The 12,873-nt window shown below is 39.1% G+C and overlaps 1 protein-coding gene across 3 annotated transcripts in view; it reads left to right on the top strand.

Moving 5' to 3' along the window:
* naaladl2 (N-acetylated alpha-linked acidic dipeptidase like 2) overlaps positions 1 to 12,873 on the top strand; it is a 253,431-nt gene that overhangs the window by 208,391 nt on the left and 32,167 nt on the right. For all 3 annotated transcript variants that reach the window (XM_028586730.1, XM_028586732.1, XM_028586731.1), the window contains one exon: positions 269 to 362. In XM_028586730.1, coding sequence (XP_028442531.1) covers positions 269 to 362 — 94 coding nt within the window. The remainder of the gene's footprint in view (positions 1 to 268; positions 363 to 12,873) is intronic.

Below are 12,873 nucleotides of genomic sequence, written 5' to 3'. Positions count from 1 at the left end.
GGTCTTATAATTAAATTTCAAAAATCATCTACAGGTGTTACTTATCTTAAAACATGGGTCGTTGTCCAACGATGGAAAAATCTTTGAAACTCATAAAGCACTACATACTGTAATTGTTTACCTGCGCATTTCCTCCATACTTCATCACAAAACGTATCATACAGACAACTTAATTAGACTTTTGGTTGGAATGACGTGATACATGAATGCAGCAGTGGAGAAAAAATCAAAACTAACTTAATTCAAATCTTGTGGCTGTTTTCTACAGATGACAGCAGAAGCCATTCTCCGCTTGGTCAATGATCCTGTGCTGCCATTCTACCCTCTGGACATTGCCCTGGATGTCCAAAACAAACTCAAAGGTAACGCTAAATATAATAAAATGTTAGTGATGATGTTGAGGATAATGTGCAGTGTTATGAACTTTATTTAATAAGGTAGTCTTACCTACTCTTGAGCAGTATAACAAGCAAACAACCAAAATTGATGGAGAGCTATTGAAAGTAATTACTGGAGTCATCAAACACATCAGATGATAATCCTTTAAAATCTAAAAAAAAGGGTAATGAACAAAACTAGTAGACTAGTTAGCAATTCACAGTTCAATGGATTTAAATAGGCTGTAGTATCTGAAACTAGGTTTGCATAATGCACTATGATAAACAGGGTTTTGCTGCTGAAGTAATGGTGGGGCATGTGTGCAGACTTAAAAGTTGACGGAACAATAGTTTTATGGTTTAGAAAATGCACACAGCCTTAAATTTGAGACAGAAAGCCTCTGTGTTATATTTCATTTGTAAGTCAAAGTTTGAATAAGAATTTTGAATGAAGTCAGGTCAGATTCGTATTTGTATGACTGTATTGTATGAAAAAAGGTTTTAATGGCAGGATAGTCAGAGAAAGTGGTGAATGTAGAGAAATACAATGTTCTTAGTCTTATCTGAATTTAAAACAAGTATATGATTACGAAGTGATAATTGGAAAGGGTCAAAGGCAAACTGAAGATAAGTTACCGCCTGCGTTTGGTAGGAGCCCAGGACATATGCAATTTGGTCATTTGCGTAAAAATGAACATAGCTACTGTTTAGTATACTGATACTGATTAGAAAAAATTAAATGCAAATAGTAAAGGACCAAGAATAGACCCCTGTGGCATCCCATTACTGATAAGAGGGCTTGACTCAGCACCATCTGCTATAAAAATCAGAGTTCTTCCTGTAAGATTGGTATAGAACCAGCTGAGTGCAACCAGTCAATCATCTTTATCTAATGACTGTAGTTTGTTAGGTAGGTAAGGGTGTAACATAAGCAGTGCTTAGAGAACATCTGCAGTAGTAACCAAACTGAAAGAAAATTTGCATTCAGAGAAAAAAAGAAAGAAAGAAACAGAGGCATTGAGAACTTCCTCTGCTGGGCACATATGGTAATTATGTACAGGTGAATCAGCAGACATATTATTAAATAGAAAAACAGAGGAGAGAAAACCAGATTCTAGTTTGATTTGTGGTGGGAGATGTGACTGTGTCTTATTCTTAAGAGATGCTATAGTTTTTCAGAATTTGGAGTAGATATTATCATTATCATGCTGTTGCAGATGTTTCTTTGCTGTCTAAAGGTTAACCAGTCCTCTGGAGTACCACTCCATCAAGCCCTGGACAAACATTTATCTCTGTTCATATTTCTTGTGCTGAGCATGTCTGTCAGCGATAATATTAAAATACAGTGACATTTTTTCCAATGTAGGATTAGAAACATATAGAGTTATATCAATCATTGAAAAAATCCTGAATATTAAGATATTTGTCTTTTATTGATAATTTGTGTTTGAGACATAGGAACGATCAGACAGTGATCCCATCAAGAGCAAAAACTCCAGAGGCAGGGCATTTTTGTGGTCTGTTAGTAAGCGTGTTGTTGATTAATCTTTAGCTAAGAGGCTTTTTGTAATTTGTTCTGGTGGGTTTAGATATACTAAAAAAGAGATTAAGTTTGAGGCCATTTTCTTTTTATTTGTTAGAGGTGTCAGAGGAGTTATGAGGGGCTGGTGTGTAGGTACACCTTCCCAGCACCAAACGGCAGACAAACAAAGTTAGCAATAAGCTAGAGCATTAAGCAGTTTTTCGACCAAACCAGAGCTGAAAGGAGAATATTAGATATTGGACTTACATTTGCCAGACATAACTCCAACTAATGCTAACATTGCTCCTTGTCTACTGGATGTGTAAATGTGCAACTGTTTGCGAACTGTTTGTTTCTGATATCAATTTTATTAGATGATATGTTTAATGGGTTGTTGTGCTGCTCCCTATTAGCCATTTCACAGAATCAAGAGGTATAATTACAGTTTATTTCAACTTGGGTTTTACTGTCATAGCTCTGGCCATCAGTTTCATCAGGTATGGGAACATTCGACTTACCAAAGATTTCAAAACACAGTGGCATTGCTAAAAATAGATATAACGGGGCAGGTAACACAAGCATCAGACGATCATTCTAGTTACAAACAAAGTCAACAGTTATGCCAGATTAGTTTCCTCTTCATATGAAGGTAAAACCAAAAGTGAATGCACCCAGAATATTGCTAAAAATCCCTCACTGCACAGACAACTAGTCAGTGATTTGGTTTTTGAAAGTGATATTTGATTCTGCACTGTGCAGCAAACAAAATTAGTATTGGATTCTTTACACAGAACAGAACATTGCAGTATGCACTGCGTGTGTGTTTGTGTGTGTTTGTGTGTGTGTGCGTGTGTGTGTGTGCGTGTGCGTGTGTGCCTACGTGCGTGCCTGTTTTGGACTTTCATGCAGAGGCATAACTCATGCCCACTGTCCAGCCAGCCAGCCAGCTTGAGCATCAATCCCTAATACCCTCTACAACAAATATGAACACGTACACACAGAAAGCAAAATGACATGCTATGCACACACACAAGCAAGGGATCCCACAGGTGTGCACATAACTTGCTGGCAGGAAAAAAACACTTTTGTAGAAGGTTTTTACATGTACATACACACAAATACACCACACACACATCCACTACACACACAAAGGCTTTTCATGAGGCTCTCTCCCAGAAGAATGATTTAGTGCTGGTTCATGTGTTTAGCTGAACTTACCGATCTCTCCTCTCATGATTTCACAACACGGTGACCTTGATTTCCGCATTTGTAAACATTCGAATCACGTGTTCAACATCTTCTCTCTTTCTTCTGGGACATCAGACCTTTCAAAGGCCTTCTATTTAATGGTTAGTATAGAAGTTGAAATCTTTTAAAGAGTATTATATAAATGCTAGTCTATCACAGGGCTGACACACAGAAAACCTTATCAAAAATGACATCAACCACATGTTTCATTATCTTATGTTTAAATACCTTTATGTACTTTGATTCTGCAGGTGTTCATATTGTAATTTTACATAGGGATAGGCTACACAGATGGCTGTCTTTATTAACCATTTAAATATTCTGACTCATCTCCAGGATCTAACAGTAATTAACTGTCCTCTATTTAAGTGTGCTGCCTGCCCATTTCCAGTTTAGTCTCTTAACTTCCGGTTGCTTTTGGTGGCTATAGTACATACAAGTCAAAAGTCTAGGCCCTGTTTCACACAGCAGTTTTTTTCAACCTGGACCAACAACAAGTTTTGAAATTAGTCCAGTATTAAGCATGAACGCTGTAACCAGCAGCCACAGACCCGGCTGCAATGCAACCCTATGGGGCAAATTTGCATTGTCAATTTCGGTCCACTAAAAGTGCTTTATTTTGCCACTGAAAGGCTCAGATTAGTAAGTTTATTTTAGATTAATAAGTGTCTGACAACATTATGAAAAGGATCCCTACAGATATAGTCCTTTTAAAAACCTTTTAAGACCTTTCTGTTTTACCAGTCACCGCTCTAAGTTCGCTAGCGCTAAACCCACCAGACTCCATTTAAAAAAACAATACTTTTAGCGTTTATAGAGCCAACATATTTTCACATGTAAATCAGTAAACTATGTGTTTATGTCAACCAAAACTAGAGTTGTGTGTTTTGTGATGGTTGGAAAAGTGGAAAGACGACCGAAAACATATTTTTCTAGTTTTATTTTGTTTCTGTTGACTTTGAATTAAGTGTAATTTACGATGCTAAAATTATTGTTTATTTACATGGAGTCTGGTGGCTTTAGCAAACGCAATTTTGCGGATGTTTTTATGTTTAAAAAATATATATATTGTACTCTTTAAACAGTAGGACGACCTCCTTAGAAGTCCTCTCCATAATGTTGCCCTATTAACTTACATTGTAGCTTGTTTTGCTGCTGTCAACTGCAGCGAAATTGCCTATTACTGAACCAATGTCAAAGATAGTCACTCAAAAAACATAGGAAAATAGGGTCCAGGTTGAAAAAAACAGTAGTTACCCTTTAAGCTAGACATAGATTGCCAATACAGGCACATGTTAAATTTAAAAAAGTGGTCCTCTGTGTGTGAGCTACGATTAACATATTTATCAGAGTGCAACTTGCATAGTAAGAAGGCAGCACTTTAGTCAAGGTCTGAAGTGAACGCTGGATAAATTTACATTGCTAAATATTCAGCAGTTAGCATGCTGTACAACCTCGCAAGCCTTTTGAACCAAAAGCAGCTTATTCAGTCACAGTCTCAGAGTGTGCAAAGACTCTCTCCTTGAATATTAAGATGACCTGTGAAAGAGGATGCACAACAGAGGCTTTAATACATTTGGCCTGCATGCGGTCTTCCCTTGCAGAATAAACTAAAAGTTACGTTACTTTTGTTATACCGTATCAGAGTGAAATTTCTGAATCGCTTATGATGAATAGATAATCAATACGAATACAAATTTGACGCGCTCTGTGCCACATTAGTTGTGGATTTACAATAAGAAAATGCACACAGTACAGAATGAATTCTTCATGCTTGAGATATAAAAAAAAATCAATATAGCAATGCCTATCAATCATTTACACAACAAGATCAGAGATTGGAAAAGATGAAAAGACGCTCCATCATCGGTACTGTAGCTCCAACTTTAAGTCTCATTCATTGTACCAGTGAGGCAATCTTTCAGTGGCACAGGTTCACTGGCTGTGTCTAAGCATATAAGTACCGTACCTAGATTGAGTGGTAATGCTTCCCCATCTGAGAGTAATTGACAGATTATGACCCGAGAGAGAGATGACACCTGCCTGTAGTCTCTGTCTGTTTGTTCATCACTTTTTCCCTCATTGTACCCCTATGTCTGCCCCCCACCCCACCCCACCCCACTGTTTCCCCCTCTATCAATTCAATTCAAACTTCACTTTATTGGTATAAAAGATACACCTTCTTGGCAACTTTGCCCATTAGCGGTGAGATAAAAAAATGTGCTACAAGTGCGGATCATTTCATCAAAGCCTGAAGACCTCATCAAACACAAATGATAAAGAAGAATTACACCCTTAATTATCAATACGATATAATACAGATTTACTTATTGTTTCTGTTTGTATCTGTGTCATGATTATCTAGATTACTGGCAGTGTTGGGGTTTAACTAGTTACAGTTACCAACGTTACGTAATTTATTATGAAATAAAGATATACTTTATAATAATCCGTAACAGTTACGGGAAAAAAATGTGTGATTAATACAGTTACCTATGAAAATGTTAATGATTACATGTGGGGTTACATCAGAATATTTTCTGTAAAAAGCTATGCTATATGTTAATATTATTTGTGTTGCTTTGCATGTTTCATGCTGGAAATATAAAATACATTTCATACAAAAATCTGACAAGGGTTCGAACATAACTGTGCAATGCAAAGAATGTTTGCCAGCGGTCAAAATGCTATCGATGACCAAATGATGATGCCAGATGAAGTCAACCGCAGTTTCAAAGATCAAGAAAGAACTCTCAATCTCGAGTTCAAATGTTGGATCGGTGAACTTCAGGTACCTCAAGATGCTAGCCATAGTAACGTAGCTAATTAATCGTTAGTATAGAAATTTAAATCTTTTAAAGAGTATTATACAAATGCAAGTCTGTCACTGGGCTGACACACATACAGTAAAAAACCTTTGCACAAATTACATCAACCACAAGTATTTTATTTATTATACCTTTTTTCTCAATTAAATACTTGTATGTACTTTGCATCTGCACTATATTATTTTGCAGATGCCCAGAATGTCAATCTCAAGTTAACATTTTTTTTTGGTTGGTAAACTTCAGGTACCTAACTGGCAGTGTGGCTCAAGTCGCTAGCTATAAGATTTATAATTTATCCCTGTCCTTTCTTTGGGACTGTTCTGTGCAATGTCATCTATTGTTGTTTTTATTCAAAAATCGTTGTGTAAATGCACTTATACTTTGTCACTGTTCCATGTTAACACACCCTTAAAGGAAAGGATTGTGCTTTCTTTCAAAGCATTCTCATGAACGGGTCCGTATGATATTGTACGAAAATGTATGCACACCAAAACGTATGATATCCTACGAAATTAGTGACGCCGGCTGGCTATGAGCTTCGTGACACCGAGCGGCAGTTGCTAGTTGTTAAAGCTGCTACAGAGCTTGGTGACGCTGGCTACAGACCTCCGTCACAGCTCGGTCGTATCAGCAGCAGTTAGCAGAGATGCTCACAAGTCTCTGAGCTAGAGTCCAAGTCAAGTCTCAAGTCTCTTGTGGTTATAATAAGTGTTCACGTACAGCGACCCATCCAGGCTGCTTAGAACACTGCATAGCTATATATAAGGAATTCAAAGCATGCAATATGCTATTATGACTCCTTTATCTATCAGCATACAGTATCAGCTTTGATTTTGGTATATAATCAGTGTAAACGGACTATTGCAACATGATAAAAACACCAAGAATGCTTTACTTTTAAGTTAATATCTGTATTTTGCCTTGTAGCTTGAACATACAGTACAGTACAGACCAAAAATTGAAGTTCTGAAGAAAAAGGACTCCCTTGTCTGTCGATGAATTATAATGAAAGGCCTTGGCTCCTATTGTGCTGGCTCTGTGGGGCCATAAGACCAAATATAGAAAATGACATAAAATTGACATACTCCTATTTAGTTCAAAACTTCAAAACATCACAGTATAGCTAAATGCAAAACACTATTGCAACCAAATTAAATTTTTAACACACTACAGTGCACTTCCTGATGATAGAGAATCCTCAATTATTTGTTATTTACTTAGTGGCAGATCCATGTAATGTGCACTGCCTATGCAACTAATCATACCTTATAAACTACTGTAAGTCAACACATCCCAGACTCTCAAACCAGTGTAACGTTATAACTAAATGAAACTGTAACGTTATATGATCAACAATAATCCTGTAACCTGTTTGCAGACAACGTTAATAATTAACGTGATGGCAGACAGCGGCACGTAAATGATTAACGTAACGTTGATCGACCACCACAAGTTTGGCAATTAAACAAACGCTCATTTATATTTGATAAGGAAGACAGTCGGAGTTAACCTCCCGTAACGTTAGGTCGTAGCTAAAGCAAGATGAAAACGGTAGATGGTCAATGCTGAGCTAAACATGTTTACTCACCTATCAGTGTGCGTTTTCAGATGCCTGATAAAATTAGATGTGGTTGAGCCAGAATCTTTTATTGTGATACCGCATATTTTGCATTGAGCACTTCTTTTGTTTGGGCCGTCTTGTTTAAAGTTTTTGAACGCAAAACTTACGATGAATGGCACCGCAGCAGCAGCCGGTGAATTTGACATGTTTGTTTGTTGTCCTCCAGCCAGCAGTACGTGTTACGTAGGCAGGTTATAGGTAATGGAGTGAGTGGTATAGCCATTGACATATATATAAGGGTATAGCGAGCTCATCAGACATTTCCTAAAAATCAGGACTCGAGTCCGAGTCGAGTCTGAAGTCTTTTGAGGACGAGTCTCAAGTCGAGTCTGAAGTCACTGTGTGCGCGACTTAAGTCGCTCTCGAGTCCGAGTCTCAAACTCGAGTCTCAAACTCGAGTCCCCATCTCTGGCAGTTAGTAGACGTATTTAGCCGAAAGTAGGTGACTTTGAGCCGGGTACTGAGGACCGCCACCTGCCGGTCGTTTCGGCGAACATTACTGTTAAGTTTGGTCCACAAAATATGAGCGTTTTGCCGCGATGAAAGTTAAGATTATGCACCAAAACAACCAGTTAAGATTAGGAAAAAAGATCGTGGTTTGGATTAAAACACTCCTAAGGAACATGCATTTCCTGGGTGAAAGGCTTTAGATTTTTCCCGGGAAGCGAACCCCGCTCTCTGGCTTGAAAGTCTTGTGTTTTAGCAGCCATCAATGTAAAAAAAACGTGGAATGCTTACAAATTACAGTGCTTAACTTTTTTGTAGCTTTTTGAACTAATGAAGCTCAGCGGAAATTCTTTTGGGAAGACTTCTAAGGTTTCATTCACCTCTATCTCTTTCCTAAACTGATCAGTTGTAGATCAGTTAAATCAACCATTTGGCCATGATTTCCATGAGCCAATCACATCATAGCATCCCTGCTTTAAATCTGTTCCTCTATCTGCTGCTATCAGTTGTTATTTCAGGCAAATCGTGCAACCCTCCTCCACCCCATTCACCTCTGGTCATCGTCATCCATGGCACCCTAGGTCCCCTTCCGGAAGACCAGTCTTCAGGCTCTTTCACCACCACCAGTGTCTAGACTCCATCGGGGGATATGCCTACTCTTGGCTTCTCTACCACTTAGAGAAGTATTTACATAGCGATGGGGTCTAATCGCCAAAGACTCATTTCAATATTGTGTGATGTGATGAATACATTTATTTATTTTTTTGCACCTTTCAACGAAGTCTCTCATGATTGAAATGAAATTAAATGAAAACAGTTTCCTTTACATTTGGTAATATATAGTCCACAGAGTCGAAAAATAAAGGCAAATTCAATTAAATAAATCATTTGAATTGTGTATTTTTATCAAAAGGTGTGAAAGGGACCAAAGTTCTGCTGCATCTCATTTTTTGCCTTGGGTTATGAAATGAGGTGGCTATAGGGAATAGGCTTCATTTTAATTGCAGCTGCTTTATAATACACAATTGGACATCATGTCCCTACACTTTATCTCCAAATGTCATTTTCCTTATGCTTACATTTAGTTTTACTATTTTCATCAGCTGTGTGTAATCAAAAAGAGGCTGCTTGTGCCAGATTTTGGGCTCTTTATTGTGGTTATTAAATTTAATTCCAGGTGGCATTATAAACGTCTTAAAGTTATAAATCTGACTTTGTGAAACGTGTAGATACCCTAAATGCTTTGTACCATGCCGCTTTTGTTCAACCACAAAACAAGTGGGAGAGAGCTTTTATCTCTGCTGGTTAAAAATACAGAGAGGCACCAGATGGATAGAAAAAAAGAGGAGGAGGAATAGGACAGTGAAATAAATACTTTTTGATGTTTGAGCCTGTGTGTGGTAACAGATAGTGAGGCATGATAAATAATTCCTGCGTGTTATGATTCTGTGTGGGTTGGTTAATAGGCAGTGGTTGCAGGGTAAAATGGCATGTAGATAGTAAGATTTCAACACCTTATAATTTTAACCAAGACAAAAGTACAAAAGATTTAGAGAAAAAGCCCCTAATTCCGAAAGCCACAACTATAAATTACATTACATTTCAAAGTTTTCCTTTGAATAATACCTACTAAATGGGGGATTTCCATATAGATAGAACATATATTATATACCTAAAATAGAAGTATTTATACTAAGTAAATTGCTGTAACGTGAACAGTCTATAGTGCCATAGAACAATAAAAATCTGAGTGGCAGTTGCTGGTTGTATGTGGTCGCTACAGAGCTCCGGGACGGCGGCTACCAGCGGCAGTTGTTTAGCCGCCATTATGTTCCTGCAGGCAAGCTACAGGCACCACCAGATGACGGTCCTTTCAGTGGACATGGTAGTGGAGTTTAGCCAGGAAAAAGTGAGCGTCATGCGGCAGTAACAGTTAAGTTTAGGCACCAAAATGAGTTTAGGAAAAAGATTGTGGTGAAACAGGTGTTTCCTGGGTAAAAGTAGTGTTCTCCGCGACGTGAACTCCTCTCTCCAGCTGGAAAGCATTGTGTTTTATGTTGACATCAGTCAAGAGTGCTATTTCATTCTGAGATTATTTTCCATTGGATATGGAAGTTCATAAAGTGTTTTGGCATGCATTGTATTAGAAGGGGGGATTTAATTCTTGCATGTTTTGTTTTGCATGATCAACCCAAGTGTCTTGTCCAACAACATGTAGACTGCAAGGCCATGGGATCAAACCACCAACCTTCTGATTGGTAGGCGGCCGCTCTACCACCTGAGCCACAGCCACCCTAGTCTTTAGCCGTGACGTTTCTCTTCCGGGATTGCTTCGTTGCAGCCGAAAATTCCGCTGGATGTCACTCTTTTCGGCCTGATGTCAGTTACCTTCCGCATTCTTTGTGTTGGCATTTTCAACTCTGGTGGATTTATGAGGACTATGGTTAACTGCTCCTCAGATCTCTGCAGAACAGACAGAACATATGTTTGACATGTAGGGCTGGCTGTTTTCATTTTCATCATCCATAACCTAGCATGCTCGGAAGCATGCACTCGCTTTTGGTAGTGACAATGGCTACAATAACAGCTGCACTGGTCTACATGCAGTGAGTTGCACTGATTCGACAATTACAAAAAGTTACTCTATATCCAGGCCATTCCACTTCCGGGATTGCTCAGGTGCCGCCAGAAATTCCACCAGATGTCCGTTACCTTCCGCTTTCTTTGTGTTGGCATTCTTAACCCTGGTGGATTTATAAGGACTATGGTTACCTGCTCCTCAGATCTCTGCAGGGTAAATCCAGACAGCTAGCTAGACTATCTGTCCAATCTGAGTTTTCTGTTGCACGACTAAAACAACTTTTGAACGTACACGTTCCACCAAAACAAGTTCCTCGCCGAGGCTATTTTGCAGCGCACCATTGCTCCGTCCGGCGCTTAGCGCCGCCCAAGCCGATTGTGTTTGGTTTAAAGAAATGCAAATTAACCAGAGCACGTTTTTCTCCCATCCCGGAATGCTGTGTGGACTAGCCAAACCCTCCTCCACAGCGCTGTGGAGCAAGGTCTGGCAAAGCGTGACTAGATAAACATTCAGCCATTCAAACATTCATACATTTTCTGATAAATGTTACAGTTCATGCCTCCTTCCTGTATTTGTAGAAGTGTGTGTGAGTAGAATGTTAGTGGGTGTCAACATGAGTGTGCCAGTACAGTAAACTGTGTTTGGATATGGCTAAGTAAGTGAACGCACATGAGTTGGTAGTGAAGCAAGTGTTCTTTTAGGGTCTATTCAAAAAGTGAGAATTATTTGGGGGATGTGAAATGGCTGTGTGGTAGTATTAGTAGAAATGCTTGCTTGCATGCATGCGTGTGTGTGCGTGTGCGTGTGCGTGTGTGTGTGTGTGTGTCTGGTCTGTGGGTGTTTTAGCAGCCCCCTGCGGCAGAGGACCAGTGATATTTAATGGATTCTTCACAGCCGGTGTGAGCACTGCAGTATTCATGACTGGCAGTCATGGAGGAGACTCAGATCAAACAACCAGCTAATTGAAACCCCCAAAAACCTTTTGTTCAACTTTTTAAATCTCTATTCTCCCTTCTTTTCTCTTTTTATAAAAACTGCCTTTGGTCTAGTCTGATCTGACATAAATCTCCATTAATTTACTGTAGTGATAGTGCTCAGCAGCAGGGCTGCCTTTGGTCCTCAACAGCAGTAACAAAGAAAGGTAGAACAGGCTATTGTCAGTGCTGGGTATTACTACAATACACTAAGGAAATCAAAGTAAATGTGAGTGCCCATGTGCATGAATTATATCTTACACCTGGATGTCACTAAAATCCTATTGTATGATGTACATTTTTAATGAGGTATCGCAAGGTAGCGCATTTAGCTATACAGTACAATTAGATTGAAGGTAGAGATAAGGGAGAAGGCGACCACTTTAATGACTTCAGAATGTGAAAAAAGCTTAACTACAGATGGGTGACAAAGGAAAGGAAAAAACGGGTCAGGGTAAAGAGTTTTGATGCTTCTTGTAATATATTCTCCAAGTCTCTGAACTCTGAACAAAATTCTTTCAAAGAAACTCCCTAATTTGGTGTTATAATGATGGTGGTGGAGAGCGCTGTCAGTGACATCAGAAAGGGGCACAACGGAATTTGTTTGTGCATCTTTGCAAAAATTTTGCGGATCAAGAAGCTTTGTGACACTACTTGCAGGGCTACTGTATTACACACCAGCCATCCAGGAATCTAACACAGTCAGTCACAAAAGTTCTCCAACCTATGTAGCTTGTTAAATGTCAGCTGCCACTGAGCTAGAGTTAAAGTTTTAGTGCATAACTTTTTGATATTAATGAACGTCCGTTACATTCAAGTTATTGCCAAATTAGCTGATACAAAGCTAACTAGAACTGCAAGCAGTTATGACGGGGTCCAAGCCTCCTGGCGCAAGTCGCCCCCGACAACCCAGTTAGTCCGCAAAAGCGGGACCCAAAGCATAACGGTGGAGAAGCAAACGTCAGGAAATATTGAGAGGTGTGAGCCGCAAGGTCTGTGGTACATTGCCTTGCAAATATCCCATTAACATTGATAGAGTAAAAAGGCCAAAACTGATCTAGGTTGACTATAGCGGCCCATAATGGACGATCTTTGCCAAATTTGGTACAGGGCCTCAGAGCGACATGCCAAACAAGCATCACAAGTTTCATGTTGATAGCAATTACTACGTCAGAGAAATTGCAATCGCAAATGTCCCATTTGCATGCATTGATTTATCGGACAAAACACATAAATGATGATTATAGCGCCATCTAGTGGCCGGTTTTTGGCAAA

The sequence above is a fragment of the Perca flavescens genome, chromosome 9 (assembly GCF_004354835.1).
Source record: "Perca flavescens isolate YP-PL-M2 chromosome 9, PFLA_1.0, whole genome shotgun sequence".
Lineage (NCBI taxonomy): Eukaryota > Metazoa > Chordata > Actinopteri > Perciformes > Percidae > Perca > Perca flavescens.
This window is presented reverse-complemented; position numbering and strand designations above follow the sequence as displayed.